This window comes from Globicephala melas, chromosome 5, assembly GCF_963455315.2.
Source record: "Globicephala melas chromosome 5, mGloMel1.2, whole genome shotgun sequence".
NCBI classification, from domain to species: Eukaryota; Metazoa; Chordata; class Mammalia; order Artiodactyla; family Delphinidae; genus Globicephala; species Globicephala melas.
The window spans coordinates 16,387,194-16,405,276 of record NC_083318.1 but is presented as its reverse complement, the minus strand read 5'-3'; the positions used below and the strand labels follow the sequence as shown (position 1 = coordinate 16,405,276).

Genomic DNA, 18,083 nt, shown 5'->3' with positions numbered 1-18,083 from the left:
ATCGTATTTGTGTGTGTTTTAAAATACGAAGGTAAGACCGTTATTTTTTTTCTTTTTGGTTTTATTACTAGCGACCCTCATTTAAGCATAATATTTTTGCTTTGTTTCCATGTGAAAAACCATAATGCTCACTGATCAGGTTATTTAGATGAGCTATCTTCATAGTGCCTTTCATTTACATAGCATGCAAAAAACAGCTACTTTCTATTAAAACAATAAAAAAGCCTATAAGCATAAACATTCAGAATATATAGCGTATATGTATTATGGAATTATATTTGCTAATAAAGTAATCAATTTAGATATAAAGTGAACTTTGTTAGTTCCACATGGTCTTCCTTCTCCTCTGTGTATAAACACAAGACATGCAAAAGTATTACTTGTGGTGATCTAACATATATATGATCTAAGCTATTAAATTGAAAACTACACAGACTATGGGATATCAGAAATCATCATATCCCCATAGGGTGGCTGAATTTAACAGGCAAGAATAAATTTAGCACAATTATACCTAACTTAACATTAAAATGTGCTATTGCAATAAGTGAAACTTGAATATACATCCTTGTCGAAAAGATCATAGATGATCACATCAGATTCGATTTATGTTCAACACTTCATCACACCTTCTGCCCCAGAACATGAAGACACATGCTAAATTTCTCCTGTAAGTTTAAACTGTAATCTTGAAAAGTCTGGATTTACCTTGGCCTCCTATTATGCATTCACTTTCATCTTCACCAGTTCCCATTCTCCATGTGCTAGGATTTTACACTTCCGAAAGCATATCTCCTTCTATCTATAATAAATAATGTATATCAACACCATTAATTGATGAATGTCAAAGCAATGAGATCACTTTATTCCTCTAAACAGCTGCTCTGACAGTTAACATATCTCAATAGAAAAAGGCTCCTTGAATTCAGGAGACATAAATGCCTTTCTCTGTGCAAGCCCTATCAGCATACTTCCAAGGCACTGACAAATATTGTTAATTGACTTGCAGCATTAATTAAGTTAATGATGCAAAATTTTGTTTCACGGTGCTCCAACACATCAGATTGTTTGTACCAGAAGCATGTTAGAGTAATTCAAACTGCTGCATTCTCTGATAATCATTATGCCATTAACATAGATGTGTGCAGAACAATACAGAATTTGTTGCTGACTTCTAATTGGGTAATAGAGCATAAACTTTCCAAACCCTAGAAATATGCATTTAAAGGCTTTTTGATTCTAAGTAAAATTATGACATCTTTCCCTCACATGTAAGGAAAAATGTTCTTTTAATAATAACTTAAATTGCAACATTGAGTTTTCAAACTGTATCTTGTAATCTATTATGGCAACCTCTTTGAAATTTACTAATTGTAAAATAAAAATATTACTCAATAAATGGAGTACTCAAACTAAAGTTTTGAAATGGTAAATAATTTACATACTCTAACAACAACAAATAATACTATTTTACCCAAACTCAACAAAAAGTTCATTTGCATAACCCCTAGAAAATTCATTTCTTAAATTTTTGACAAATATGAAGATAAAACTCTGGCTTAAAATAAAATGTCAAATGAAAGATTGAATTTTCTTTCTCCTTAAAAGACGTTCATTCTCAAACTAATATTTTCTCAGTTTGTAGCTGCTTCTATTTATGTAGTCACCGTATGTTTTAACACATGAGTAAGTCATATTTATTTTTGGGTTTCTTTCCACCTCTTGCTTTGGACTAACTGAAATAGCTGATAGTTTGTATCTGAATTAAATTCAGATGTCCATGTTAAAACCTTATTTTGTAAGGGGTAAATAAAATAACCATTTTATATAATTATTTTTAAAAAACCCTAAATTTCTTTGTTGTTATTGCTGTAGAAACCAAGATTCAAGGTGGTCTTTTCCAACAAGATTCAAAAAAGTAGAGAGTTGAGATTTCCAGGATCAACGATTTGGGTTTTTATAGTCATACGTTGTTCTTGGAGAGCACATAGGTCTAAATACTTGAGTAAGTGTACATGACCACACCCGCTAAACTGTTTAGCGTTTGTTCCCCATTTCCAGTCTTCAAGAAGTGAAGTTTGTGATTTTGTAACCTACGTATATGTGTTCACAACATGAAGGTTATACTGACCATACCTGTAAAGAATATTAGTCTATATTCTTAATACATGCTACTCTTAACAAAACTCTAAAAGAAATTTTCAAAAAAGAAAAGGAAAAGAAGAAAATAAAACCTTATTTAGTACAACGGCACATGTGAAAATTATGCATAATCTTACAGTGGAAAAAATGGAAGGACTGAGATGTGACTTTCCTGATACTAGGTAAATAATCAATAATATAGTCAATAGGTCTTATTTCATTCTCTATTGAGCAGTATCAGTATTGTATTAAGGGAAAAAAAGTACACTTCTCTAAAACAATCTGTCACAAATCCAGTTAGAAAACACCCAGAGAAGAGAGTTCTCCCATGGCACAGCATCTCTCTGGTGTGATAGTTTGTATGGGCTTAGAATAAATTTGTCCTGCCTGTTTCTCTAGTATGACTCATTGCTAAAGTACTTAAAACTTAATTTCTGTGCTTCTAGATTGTTAACTTGTTTATTTTCATTATTTCCCCTTAGAATAGAAAGGTATTCTGAAATTGTACTGTTTTACCTTGTAAGGAGATTCCCAATTTTATTTATAAAGTAAAAAATTTTGTGTTTATGACCGTTAGCAGTGTCATGAGATCTGACTCACAATTATAATTTCAAACAAACCAGCAAGTGTGGCTACAAAATCAAGCCACAAAAGCAGAAATGAATTAAACAAAAACTTTGACTGTGTTTCAAGCATAGTTGTTATGATGAAATGGATTATCTATGCACAACAGGGTCTAGTTGTGCATATAAAACTTACGCCCTTTCATGAGACATTGAATAAAGGCATTAGTGCAGTCATGCTGGGAAGTAGGTGATAGCTTTACAGAAATAAACTCTCCCTCCTGTCAATGAATGGAAATTAAGAACTCTAAGAAATGTCTTAATTTCTTAGGAAATTAAGAAATATCATTATTTCCTCAAATCAGAAAACTAAAAACTATTCTAACAAATATGTTAAATGATTACAATAATTATTATAGAACAGTGATATTAGAACAAATTTACATTTGCATAAAAAAACCACACAGCATCACAACGATAACAAAACACAGATGGGACTGGCCTCATACCCTAAGTTTTGCCTACTAGGTGATTAATTTTTCAATTATAGCTGTCTGAAACCTGGATATGGGAGCAGAGTTACAGTGGTCTGTACCATAGTTTTATAATTTCTTTGGCAAGAGATTACCCTCCAAAGGCTTCTTCTCTGCCATCTGTGAAATATGTTTCCTGTTGTGTGGATCGGTTTCCCCCACTAAAGTGGAGACACCATGTAAAGACACTTGTCTGCTTTTTAACTGTCAGACCTTCATCTTCTAGCATGCCTGACCCATAATAGGCACGCAGTCAATATTAACAGATTCAATTAACAAGATGATGTATGAGAAGTCTTTATACACTGAAATATATGCTTGCTAGGCATTATTGGTTTAGAAGAAAGACAGAGCATATATAATCTATAGTCAATAAATTTTCATAAATATTTGAAACTGTGTTTGACGTGTCTTTTTATTTCTTACTCTACTTTACAACAGGTAAGTCAAAGTTAAGGAATATTTCTTGAGAGTGAAAGGATTGTAATTTGGCAAATAAGCTAAATGAGATTCATTATTACCTTTGAGAAGTCTGAGTTAAGGATATCTCGATGGTGAAAATTATACTGCAGAAGTTTCAACTCTCCAGTTATAATACATGAAAAAATTGGCATGACAAGAGAAAATAAATTCAGTGAAAACATTTAAATATGTTCACCATTTGTGATTTCCCTGAAAACAGTAGTTCCTTCCAAGATGATTATGTAAATTACTTCCTAAATATTATAATGCACATCTTTAAAATAGGACAACTGAATAAGACTTTGAACTCAGATATAATATTCCTCTGTCCTCATGTCAAGTAAAATGTTCTTGTATTTCTTTTCTCCAAAGATAGGCTCTCTCAGGATAGACTATTACATATGGTCATGCAGTAATGGTGTTAATATATTTATGCAAGGATTTTTTTAATGAGTTTGATGCTTTTCAGGGAAAATCTGTGAATCTCCAGTCAATTACTGTGAATGCAACCCCTGCTTTAATGGTGGTTCCTGTCAAAGTGGTGTGGAGTCATACTACTGCCATTGTCCGTTTGGTGAGTAAAACTTAGTGGTTGATATAAAATATCAATCTATTTTGGCACACAGTTTAGCAATTCTGTTTTATCTTGTCTTGGAGTGACTAAGAAAATGTTAGTCGTTTTACACAGAAGGTTTTAGCAAAATAAAATCTCAAAGGTTTAGTATTTTCTGTTAATTATGGAAATTCCATTGAGTATATTGTTTTGATCATTACTAGAAAATAATCAACCAAAGATTATTAAATTTGATGTTGTCTCCTCAGGACATTTCCTCTCAAAAACTTGTGTATGCCTTCTTTTTAGCCTAGAACCTATCTAATGAAAAATCCTTTAAGAACTATTTGACAACACTTTCTACTAAAATCTTTAAGACTAGTCAAAACGTTTTTGTTTTGTTTTGCTTTTGCTTCTTTACTTTTGTTTTTTGCATTAATTCAACCACTTCAGTTAGAATGATTTGGTAACTTGACATGCAGTCTTCATATAGGCTTTGTAGATAGTGTCGTGTAACTAATCAAAATTCAGAATGATGTGTTCTGTTAAGGAAGAAAATTGTTAAAAGAATTTTTTCATATGCATGCATATTTAGTCATCATAGTGGAATGAATTAAAGGATTCCTTCCAGGTCTCACCCAAATGTTACCCTACACTGGGACAGCCAAGAACTATGAGAACAGCTTTGCAGGAAGCTTTTATTTTAACTTGGTTTGTTTCGTAGGTTGGTGATTATTCCATTTATTTAAAAGCTGCTTTACTCCACAATAAAGTATTCTTCTCCAGAGGCCCTGCAGTAGTTAGAGACTCTGTCTTTCTCCATAGGCAAGAGAGGAGAAGGATTTTTTTCTAGTCTTTCCTTGAATATATTTATTACAGTGCTACATGGACCTGAAAAGTGAATCTCAATGTATAGTAGAGAATAGAACTTAAAAAGAATTTCAGGTTTCTAGTAACCAGTAAATGTAACATTAATTCATTTTCAAGTAATTCTATGACTATCTAGTTCTAAAGTACAATATCAAAAGAATGATAAAGAAAAACAGAATATAAAAATATCTAATTGTGAGCCTTGTATTTTAGCAATGGTTCTGAGGCCCAGAAATTGAGGGCTTTGTCTACAGTCAAACAGTGAAAACAAAACAAAACAACCTCAAAATGATATATTGACTAAAACACAATTTTATTTTCAGTCCAGGATGATATTCACAGTACCTCTCTTTTTTAAAACTTCTTCAGATTCTCACTAATAATACCCTCGAAGCAGTAAAAGGTAGATCAAGGTCGAAATAACCACAATGTTAGATCTCCTAAAATGTCTTTCTTTCAATTATCTCTGTTTTTTTTTAACTTTTTATTTTATATTGGAGTATAGTTGATTAACAATGTGGTGTTAGTTTCAGGTGTACGGCAAAGTGATTCAGTTATACATATACATGTATCTACTCTTTTCTCAAATTCCTTTCCCATTTAGGTTGTTGCATAATATTGAGCAGAGTTCCCTGTGCTATACAGTAGGTCCTTGGTTATCCATTTTAAATAAAGGGTGCTGCTTTTGACCGATAACCACAATCAAGTTTCATGGTTTTAACGTGTTTTGGAAGGAAAGATAAGGGGATTGGAGTGGAAAGTGGAAAAATTATTTTCAAGGTGACTGAACCAAAATTTTTTACATTTTTAGAGATTCTTTTGCATTCCATTTGTACATATGAGGATTTAAGATAGATAGTTGATAACAAATAAGAGCAAATGGTTGCAGCATTGTAGCTGATACAACAGTGATTGCCTGTTGGGTGGATGTGTTTTGGTGTCCAAATAAACCTTCTCCTCACCATACCAGAGATCCTCAGGGGTAGGGGACTAGCACAATAACGTAAATTAAAATAGAGACAGATCACATGTAGCCGGCGGAGCGCACTTACCCTCCTATTCTTTCTAGTGGCAAAGGCAAAAAAACATTATTTAAACTTAGACATTGTTAGTTGGGAACAGAAGCCTTAAAAAGAAAACAAAACAGAACAAAAACCTTGAAACAGTACAGATTTGAGAAAAGAGAGATAGAATTAAAAGGAAAAAGTATTGTCCTTTACAAATTGAATGTGGGTGAAACATACAAAAAAATGGCAGATGGAATGCCTCAGGCAAATAGCTGGAGGTAGTTACACATGCATCCTATAACAGAACATCTTAACTATAATTTTGAAGTTGGAAAAACCTTTACACTGTTTCCCTTCTCATCAGTGAAAGATTTGCTGTTTTGGACTAATATTTTTTTAATTTTTAGACTTTTTTAGCTTATGTTTTATTAAAAAACCATAAAGTACTTAAGACTTTATAAAGAAGAACCTATATAGCTATAAGTTTATATATATGTATAACTTCATACACACACACACAATATTTCTTATTAAAGTAATTTAAATAATTTATTTTTACCTTTATGTAGGTTTATTTCATGGCATTCTATTTGGAGGGCAGTTTTGAAATTAAAATTTCAAAAAGTTTTAAATTACTTTTAAATAATTTAAAATTATTTCAAAGACAAAAATTTACATTTCTCTAGAAACAATAACAAAAACCCTTAGAAAGATAACATATTCTATAAAAATATTATCATTTTTGAAAGTACAGTGTCAATTTAAATAAAATGTAGAACATATTTCCAGTATATACTTTCTACATATATTTATATTCAAATTTTAAATATATTTTCATAGATTTATTAAAATTTAATCATAAGAGACCTAAGGGAACACACAGTAAAAATTTCTCTCTAATAATGTGTTTCATTTGTATGCTTTATTTTTCCTTTCTATTTAACTTTGATTACTCTTTCTGCATATATAAATAATATATATAATAAAATATATGTTTAATATAAACTTGAAAATTTATTATATATAAATATAAGTTTTATATAAAATATAAATACTCGATGAAAGATATATTTATGATATAAAACATATGCCATATATAATATATATGATATATAATACATATAATTCCTATAATTTCTTTATCTTTTTGTTAACTTTAGTTAATGATTAAAAATAAATCATATAGATTTCTTAGTCATTTATAATGAATATTATGTGAGCCTTTACAGAAAAAGGAAAGATAAATGACACAAGGAAATTCTAGGCCATTTTAATTTAAAGAACATTTAGATATAAAATGTGGTGTAGTCAAAACAACTAGACAATCAGTAGATCTGGCCTCAAATTTTGGCTCTGTCTCCCATGGTTCTATGACATTGGACAAGTTTTAAGTATTCTGTAAAATGATGACATTGGTTTCTTCTAGCAGAACAATTCCCTGCATCTATATTTAATGCATTTACATGAGATGTACAGCCAAAATGAAGGAATGAAACCTTTGCAAGTTAATATGAATTATGATGTGTTGGCATGGGTTAATTTTCTGATCATTTGCTACAGGCTACTAATATTTGTGGGAAAAGAATTTTGGCATAGAATTGTAACATCAGTAAAACTCACTTTTCAGGTTTGAAAAAGAACCAGCACAAACAAGTGGGAATGCTAGATTTCAGAAAAACAGAAAGCAATTTCAAAGTAGCTGCTGTAAATTATACCCAAAGATGGTATAAAACAAGAAACAGAGAAAAACTTAAGACAGTTATTTTTTTCGCTAAAGGCAGTGTATTCCTTTCCTTAATTTTGTGACTTGAAAATACCACAAACACAGGGACTGATTTTTTTAGGTCAAAACAAAATTTACCGTCCTTAATTGAATTAAAATTGTTTTCAGGAATTGTTTATTATGAAGGAAATAACTTGGTTGAAAATTACAGCATATTAAACTTTAAAAAGATTGACAAACTCACTTTGAAAGTTTTTCAGAAAAGAAACCTCTTCAGACCTACTCCATTCTACTAATTCTAATTTTTTAAAATGAAGCATAGTTAGATATGTTTCCATATTGGCCAAAGAAAAATAATTACACCAGTTTATCATTTCTTATATGCTTTAGAGATCATCATTTTTCTTTCTATTTCAAATAAATTTAGACAGTATTCTTTGGAGAGTAATAGAAAGTTGTTAAAAACGTGACATTATTGTAATTTAAAAATATTTTAATCAAAGTCATTTAATAAAACTTTACTTGAATGTGTTGTGTCAGTTTGTCAATTTTCTCATTTACAGGTGTCTTTGGAAAACACTGCGAGCTGAACAGTTATGGATTTGAGGAGTTGTCATACATGGAATTTCCCAGCTTGGACCCCAATAATAACTATATTTATGTCAAATTTGCAACTATCAAAAGTCATGCTTTATTGCTTTACAACTATGACAACCAGACAGGGGACCGGGCTGAGTTTTTGGCCCTTGAAATTGCTGAAGAAAGACTAAGGTTCTCTTATAACTTAGGCAGTGGTACCTATAAACTCACCACCATGAAGAAGGTGTCAGATGGACATTTTCATACTGTGATTGCCCGGAGGGCAGGAATGGTAAGATATTAATTCCACATTAAAACTTGTTTTATTGAATATCCAGTCAATCAGGCTGGAAACTTGAAAAGTTAAAGCATGAATTGTGGTGCAAATTGAGTTCAATTATATGTATTCATTATTTGTCCAGTTTTGTTATGAACTACAGCAGCAAATGGGTAACATTCTTCTTTTGCTCATGACAGCGTTGTTTGACTCAAAAACAACTCATCTCAAAAACAAAAAGGGAACGAAGGAAAGAAAATATCCTAGTGCATAAACATTCCATTGTATACATTTCTTATATTGAACAGATTTTTAAGGCTGTGTCAGAACGCTACTTAAAATGGCTCCTTTGCTTTTCTAAGTATCCTTGCCCAAATTGAAGAAACGACTTAAAAACAGACAGGGAAAACTTTTCTACAAATAAATTACTGGTAAAAGATGATACTTAACACAGGTTTCCGTATAGTAGGTAATAATCCTTATTATACCAGCACTTCAGTATACTGTCATCTGTGAGGTCTATGACATGAAATTGTGTTAGGATGAAGTATTGGTTTTTGACTATTAAAGTATTCTCAGAATTATAACTCAGTAATATCCAAGATTTCCATATTATATTCCATTTCATTATATGGCTCTCATAACAAACAGGGTACATATTTAGCGCTTGTGTTCATTAAACAAGTATTTTTCTTTATAAAGGGAAATGCGTCATATCTTTTCCATGTTAATGTTTGAAAACATTTGACACAGAGTAATAGAATGGAAGGATTTATTTATTTATTCATTTATTTATTCCAACTCTATCTCCATAGTTCCCCCCGTCTTCAACAACTATCAAAGATTTGGGAAAAAGTAATTTGTAACAAAAACTATTTTTAAATATTTTTCGATTTTAACGCTGACCTTTTAAAACCATAACTGCTCTTTAAAATTTTTATTTCACCCTAAAAATGGAATGGAATGGTTAAAGTATTAAACCAACTATTAAAAATTAGCCAAAAGAACAAAATAAATACTCTGAAATTTTTTTTAAATGAAGAAACTGGGATCTAAATGATTATAATTTTACCTCTTGGCTCTATGACAAGCTAGAAAAATATGGTAATTATATAGTTCTGAGATGGATGAAATGAATCATATGAGAGAAGTATTTTTGCCACTAAACTTCGGGAATACTTTGTATTGTTGTACTACATGTAAGCAACTTGCAGAAGTGATATTGAAAATGTTTTTACCATGTTTTTGCTAGCTTTTTCTGTGATCCATAATTAGGTTTAAAAGCAAAACTTTTGTGCCCTCTATAATTACCAATTTCATAAAGCTATAAGACAGAAGCTACCTTATAACATTAATTTTTTTTCTGACAAATATGAATAACAAGTTGTCTTTATCAAAGGACAAAATTCTCCATTTGTTTCCAGGAATACTATAAATCTATGTTGAATTGGCCTCAGATACAATGGCTTTTCTCTCCTCCACTCTAATTTATTACATTAAAGAAGATCTAAATAGCTTTAAAATACAGAACTATTTCCAATTATGGAAAAAAAGAGAATAGTGATTAACCCTAACGTGACCAAATGATTGTGTCAGCATGATCAAGATTGGCTGTTCCGATATTTCATCAGGTACAGTCACCACATCCATTGTGTTGCTTTCAGAACCCTACTAGATTATTAGATGTATGCTATTTGAATATAATGAGAGGTGAGAAAACAGGCAAAGAAGTGCAAATTTATGAATTATTTTAATTCTATATTGTCTTCCATTTCCTTATGAACTTGGTGTTAATATCTGTAACTATAACTTTTTTCTAATACATTTAATTTATAAAGTGTTTATAAAATTACCCCAACATTTTGAAAATGACAATGAAACAAAATTTAGTAACTAATTATAATTAAGATCATTTAGATTCTAAAAATAATCTATGTGAAAAATCTATTGGGCTTCCCTGGTGGCGCAGTGGTTGAGAGTCCGCCTGCCGATGCAGGGCACACGGGTTCGTGCCCTGGTCCAGGAAGATCCCACATGCCTCGGAGCGGCTGGGCCCGTGCGCCATGGCCGCTGAGCCTGCGCGTCTGGAGCCTATGCTCCGCAACGGGAGAGGCCACAACAGTGAGAGGCCCGCATACCGCAAAAAAAAAAAAAAAAAAAAAAAATGTATTGAAAAGCACTCATTGGAGGCCTGATTTGGTAGTAATTCAGGTGGCTTTGTTAATTGGACAGAAAATCAAAATGTGAAGATAATATCTCCACATTTTTAGCATTATCACAAATAGTAATATAAATTATATCTAAAATTGCCTACATTTTGTATGAAAAGGTGCTTAATAAATTTAATAGAGGTATAACAAATACATCTTGGGAATAATTTTTCAGATTAGTAATAGGTTACTGCACTCATTTCTGCCTGAGATTTTTTTACACCTACATAATATGAAACCAGTGTGCTTAGAGGACGATCTCTAGGAGAATAGGGATTTAGAAAATTCCAGTGTCCCTGAATATTGATGTACCCAGTCATATTGAATCTGACAAAATTAGGACAAACGTGGAGTCTGGTGTGTATATGTAGATTGGTGCTTATGTTAGCCATAATTATTTTCTAATACTGAAAGGGAAACCTAAAGGGGTTGGTAGATACCACTCACCGCAACCCTCCAAGCATACGTAAGGTAACCATATTGCTAAGATGTTGTCAATGGGCTCTTATATAGAATAGAGGATTTTACGTGGTGACCTCTAAGGTCCCCTTAAACTTCATGAACACTTGATTTTATCAAAGAAGGGCTTGGAAGCAAGAGGGAGAACAGAGAAAGAGGCACCATGAAATATGCCCAAAGGGAAAGAAAAAGAAGTTATTTCAGTTCATTTGTAATATGTCACCATAGTCATGAGGTTTTGAATAATACTAAATGTGGAAAAAATGCCCTTGTCATAATTAATTCAATCAGAGGAAAAATCTCTCCCTATTTCAGAAAACATCCAAAATAAGGCCCTACTGGATTTTGAATCTGTTGTTTTCTACAATTCAAAAGGATTTTTTTGGAAACTGGCAAAATCATTAACTTCTCAGCTTTGAATCATTGCATAGACAGGATAAAAATATCTCAATTTACAGTGGTAGTGGTAGAAATATTCAACAGTAAAAGAAGGTACATTTAACTCTGAAGATTAAATTGAATGAGCTATTATTCAAATAAAACTTTCCCTCAGGTATTTTTTCCTTTGAGTTGTATCACTAAGCTTTTAGAAAATAAGAAAAAATATATTAAGTATGAACATTCATGAAAATATGATACTATTATGCAAGATTTTTTCCCTAATTAAAGCATTCATAAATGTCCATGTGATACTCTCTAGCTTGTAATAACTTTAAGTATCTCTAGAATGGATGGATGGCTTACATAGTATACATAGAGATGTGTTAACATTTTGTTTTAGAAGTAAATTGAAAGGAATTGTGCTTAAATTAATAGTCAACATAAACATACATGGTATTATGGAAACCTAATACCTATTTTGAGATTGAATGTCCCTCAATTTTATAGATCACTGGAAAAAAAATAAAAACTACTGAAAGAGTAAACTAAATAGGACGTGAAAGTCTTGATATAGAATTGGAAGTGTAAATGTTCCCTAAAAATATTAGTATTTATTATAATTTATTTGAGAAAGTGGCAAAAAAAATTACATGGCTTATGAGAGTTTGTTGTATGGAGTTTATAATCAGTTATAATAACTTATAGAAATATTTTTAAATAGTTTAGACACTAATATTTGAGGCACAGTAAGTATAAATTGGCCCTATTTATTATTTCTGAAATGTGAGTATTTAAGATATACTTTTACAAATCCTAAATATATATTTTTATGGACAATACCTTAAAGTCATATGCAATATCAATAAAAAGGTGATATTAAGGAAACCAATCATTTCCATACATAATGAAAGAAGATAGAAAACCTGATACTTTTGCATTTAAGTCAAAGGTAATGTTAACTTGCTTAACTTCCCTGTGCTGTGTTTCCTACATTTGCTTTGCTTTCATTAAAATTAACCTCAAATGACAATTATTCTCTCTTTTTTTGTTGTTGTTACTGAAGAAACTTTATTCACAGAACAAGTGTGAAAATGTCTTTTTATTGGTACTAAAAGGGAATTTTAAGGCTGTAATACCAGCTCTTTATTCCTTAAAGGAAAGCAGTTACTATAATGATGTACTTGGAGCCACAGGGCTAGTTAGCACCTCCCTCTTCATTGGGGAACCATGAAATCTATTACGTTCCCCCAGGAGGGCAGTTTTCAATGAGAAATTGCTACATTTGTAAAGAGCATATTGACCATGATGAAAAGATTTTATCCACATCTACACGATGATGACAAAATTGGAGATGACTAAAAGGTTTGGGCAGCCCAGTTCTCAGGAGCAAAACCTAGAAACAAATGTCATGATACCCATAAAAATGCCTTGATGTGTCACAGGACACCAATCTAAGCCTTTAATTCACATTCCAGTGCAGATGTCCTCAAAGGTGTTTTGGATCAGTGGTTTTTAATTTTGTTTGTTTGTTTGTTTAGCAGAACAGCCCTTTTCTCAAAATTTTACATGGAACCCAAATATGTAAACAAAAAATATATATTGCTGGGCCAGTCTAGGTTGAAAATCATAGGATGGCAGTTCTACCCAGCAGTGGCCCCTGAGCTTATCAAAGAATTTTCCAGGCACCATGAGATCTCATGGGCCCCCCCACCCCCGCCCATAAACTCTGATACTAAATTGGAGAAGATCAGGAAAAATGAAGGAGGGGTAAGGCAATAGAAGAGACTGCAATTATCCCCCGAAGACTGATCACACTCTAAAGGGACTTTACAATTACTGGATCCTACCAAGTTCTGAACCACATTAGACTTAATAGTGTTAATTTTTTTCCTTCAACCTTGTAAGTGAGGCTCTTGAGGATCCCCAAGACAATTGTCCTCAAGACAATTGTTCTTATAAATGCTTTCATAGTATTTATCTTTCTGCTATACAAATGGACAAAGCTGGATTAGTCTTGTCCTGTGGTACTCAAGTAAATTTAGGTAGAACCTTTGATTTTCTGCATTAGGAGAAGCCCTCAGTCCTTCTATGTTTCTGGATTTGGGGTTAGGCCTCTTCCTATGAATTACTGGCCATGTTCTGAAATACCACATTCTGAATATCAACTTTACAATCTCACCAATTAAAATATCCAAAGTTTTGCAGAATTTCACTGCAGTCTGGGAAACAAAGAAGGGGCATCATTACAGCCTTGTAGAGCACAGAGTAACTTGGTTATGCAACCACCATGGTCTTAAACTGGACCACAGCCATCCCCAATGGCCATTGCCCAATAGAGAGAGCCCTGACTTCATCATATTCTTGGTCCTGGTGACCCTGACTTGATGACTTTGCTTATTGATCAAATGGAGTTTTAATCTGTCCTACTAAACAGAAGGCTTTTGTCTCAGGGGAATATGCATCCCTTAGGATACAAAAACAATTACTGTTAGTTGTGTTTTAAATATTATTGGTGAGTTTCTACTTATAGCAATATATAATAATGCATTCAGATTATACATAAATATGCTGTAATATGCCATGTATAAACAATGATTCTTATAAATGAAAAGAGCATCTAATAGACTTGTTTAAATTATCTCAAACTTTATCTTTAATACAAGTATTACGATCTTCATAGTTTGCAGTAATAGTATTTATATTATACTCCCAAAATCTTTTTGTGAATATGACTGAAATATTATTGGAAATAGACTTTTGAAAATTAAGAATCTAATTTTTTTTTATTTGTTGGAATAGTTGGATAGTAGGATAAACATTTTTCTTAAGATTGTAATCCCAGGAAGCTGTCCCAGACCTAACGTATGATATCCTAAGAGACATTAATAACATTTTTATTCTTTCATCTATAAAACAAAGGGGCTGGAGATTTTTAAAAGTACCCTCCCACTTCTTACATGCAATAATTTCACAATTTTAACTTTGGATATATCAAAGAAATATGTACCCCTAATTTGAGCATGCATTATAATTATATAATATTATAATATACTACATCAAAAATGTATTTCAACTTTAAAATCATGTCCATATAGAAACGAGTCCTGGGTAGTGTTGGCTGAAAAGGACAACAGGGTCACTAGAATCCAAACTGAACATCTCTTTCTTTTGCTTTATAGGCAGCTTCCTTAACTGTGGACTCTTGTTCTGAGAACCAAGAACCAGGGTACTGCACTGTTAGTAATGTGGCAGTTTCAGATGACTGGTAAGTAAAATTTTTAGTTTGATCTTTATTATTCCTTGACATTCAAAATGAAATTATACCTTAACAATCATTTTATTATGCTCAGTATTATAAAGAAGTTTAAGATATTTTGTCTTCTCCAAAGGGATTTTCATACTATAAAATAAAAAGTTAATAAGTAGTCTACAACATGTGTAAAAAAGGGTGTAAAAATGAAGTGGTACAGATGAGGATAAAGTTAGAGGAAGGGAAGATGAACATAGCCTATCCTCTTTGAGAAGCTTCATGAAATAGTTGCACGTGACCTGGGTCCTGCAAGAAGGCTAGGATAAGTATCCCACCTCTTTTAAATGTATTTTCTGAAAGTTGTATGTGACAATGGTTGGCAGATATTTTTCAATAGCACCTGAAGGTGAAATACAACATTACCTCACCTAAAACATAGTGATTTTGTTAGAAATAGTAACAAACAGAGAAAAAGAAATAGTGACACATCATTCATTTGCTTTAATCAACTTATTGGCATTCCTTATAATCTCTGTAGTGAAGGAAAAACATAATCTGACATTAATATTAAAGTTGTCACTTCTACTGCATTTTATTTTCTTTCCGATAGTATGCTCCTTCTCTAAGACTCAACGTTGTTATATACATCTCATGTGACTAACTGAACCTATTATTTCCATTAGTTTTGTTATTTTTCATACCCTGAAAATCTAACAATCCTGTAGGTATCTATTTAGAGGACATGCATCCATAGGTAATGTTACCCATTCAAATATACCATGCTTTACTACATGCCAGAAAAAATTATAGTCACCTCTTCTTTTATTCATTTGTTTGTTTGTTTATTATTTTTTTGGCTGCATTAGGCCTTAGTTGAGGCACGCGGGATCTTTCGTTGTGGCGAGCAGACTCTTGGCTGTGGCGCACAGGCTTCTCTCTAGTTGTGGCAAACAGGCTCCAGAGCACGTGAGCTCTGTAGTTTGTAGCACACGGGCTCTGTAGTTGAGGCACGCGTGGGCTCAGTAGTTGTGGCATGGGGCTTACTTGCCCAGCGGCATGTGGGATCTTAGTTCCCCGACCAGGGATTGAACCCATGTCCCCTGTACTGGAAGGTGGATTCTTTACCACTGGACCACCAGTGAAGTCCCTAGTCACCTCTTCTTAAGCTAAACATTCTACTGAAATCTGTTGCATTGGTACTAATAAACGTACCTTTCCTTTCTTATGCAGGACTCTTGACATTCAGCCAAATCGAGTCACAGTTGGAGGTATCAGATCGCTAGAACCAATCCTTCAGAGGAGAGGACACGTGGAAAGCCACGATTTTGTTGGGTGTATAATGGAGTTTGCAGTCAATGGAAGACCTCTGGAACCAAGCCAAGCTCTGGCAGCACAAGGCATCCTAGATCAGTATGGCAACCTTATTTCTTACCATTTTAAAGAAAGACACCAAAAGTGTATGATGATTGAACATCAAAATATGAAATTCTTGTGCCCAAAGCCCTAAAAATACCAAATGTATTATGCTGTTTTGAATTTCAATTTTTTACTTATAGCTGTGAAATTTTGGAAAAAACAAATGGATGTGTGCATATATGTATGCATATACCTTTTACCTTACATAGTTGTGAAGAATATATGAGTTAAGTAAGTAAATCACATAGAAAGGAACCTGGCACATAGTGATATATAAGTGTTAGCAATAATATGTACAAAAACTATTTGAAATTAAATAGTTTTACATATAAATGTACGTATTCCTCTTGGCCTGGCCCTAGGCTCAAATAAACGGACAAGGCAGATCCCTGCTCTTGAAGAGTTCATAGTCTCTTTAAATTCCTGATTGTTAGCCTCTAGTGAAGCTGTAATTATTGCCTGGCAATATATTATATTCTCCTAGTTTAGTCACTTTTCACTTCCTCAGTAACTATTTCATGTCTGTTCTTTCCATAAACCTCAAACATCATCTCCTGCATCCTTTTTCCAGCTAATGAATTTGCTTCCTAACTTGCTCAGAAAATTGGGGCAATCGAAACAAAACTCCCCAAAGCTCATTCCTCCACATCTTCCCATGCAGCCTATAGTCTACCCTGTATACTATTATTTAATGAACTGTTCTTATTCCCACAAAGACCAACCCCTTTTTATGTGATAGACTCCATCCCCCCAAACCTTCTTAAAACAGTACTCCAGCTTTCTAAAGCGTTTCCTTTCTCATTTCAATTCAGGCTTCTATTTCTCCCCACCCCCCTTTTTTCTTAAACTTGGTTAATCCCATTTTCACACTGTTCTGTCTCTGTCAAGTGATCAATAACCACTGTGTTGCTAAAATCAATGGTCAAGTCTCATCTTATTTGAACTTCAGCAACATTGAGAACAACGTTATTAGTTTGTCCACCAGCACACGGTATGCCCCCGGTTTTCTACTCTGATTCTTCTTCCCATCTCCTTAACCTCTTCTCGTTTGTATCTATATTCATTTTTTAAGTCATTTTTAATAGTCCTTGCTTTTAAGTACTGTCGCTAAAGCTGATGACTTTGAAATGTTTATCTTAAACTTGACGTCTCCTCTGAACTTTAGACCCTCGTATCCAACAGCATACGGAATATCCTGTGTGTATTTCTAACAAGTATTTCAAACTTAAGTTTAAAACTGAACTTCTGGCCTTCCTTCCTGACTTCTCCCAAACCCACTCCTTCCAGGTTTTCCCATCTCAGGTAATAACAACTCAGTCTACCCACCTGGTCAGCCACAATTTGTAGACCACCTTTGACTCCTCCCTTTCTGACAAACCACATTCAATCCACCAGCAAACAGAAGTCATGTCAATCTGCTATATTTAAAACAGATAACCAATAAGGACCTATTGTAGCATGGGGAACTCTGCTCAGTACTCTGTAATAACCTAAACGGGAAATGAGTTTGAAAAAGAATAGATACATGTATATGTATAACTGAATCACTTTGCTGTACACCTGAAACTAACACAACATTGTTAATCAACTATACTCCAATATAAAACAAAATTTTTTTTAAAAGAAAAAATAAATAAAATAAAAACAGAGGTCAGTTC

General features: G+C 32.8%; 1 protein-coding gene across 1 annotated transcript in view; it reads left to right on the top strand.

Annotated features, from left to right (window-relative positions):
- The window catches only part of FAT4 (FAT atypical cadherin 4), a 171,610-nt gene that overhangs the window by 139,964 nt on the left and 13,563 nt on the right, over positions 1-18,083 (top strand). Inside the window, exons 10-13 of the mRNA XM_060298962.1 lie at positions 4,170-4,274; positions 8,417-8,724; positions 14,939-15,024; positions 16,240-16,419. Coding sequence (XP_060154945.1) covers positions 4,170-4,274; positions 8,417-8,724; positions 14,939-15,024; positions 16,240-16,419 — 679 coding nt within the window. The remainder of the gene's footprint in view (positions 1-4,169; positions 4,275-8,416; positions 8,725-14,938; positions 15,025-16,239; positions 16,420-18,083) is intronic.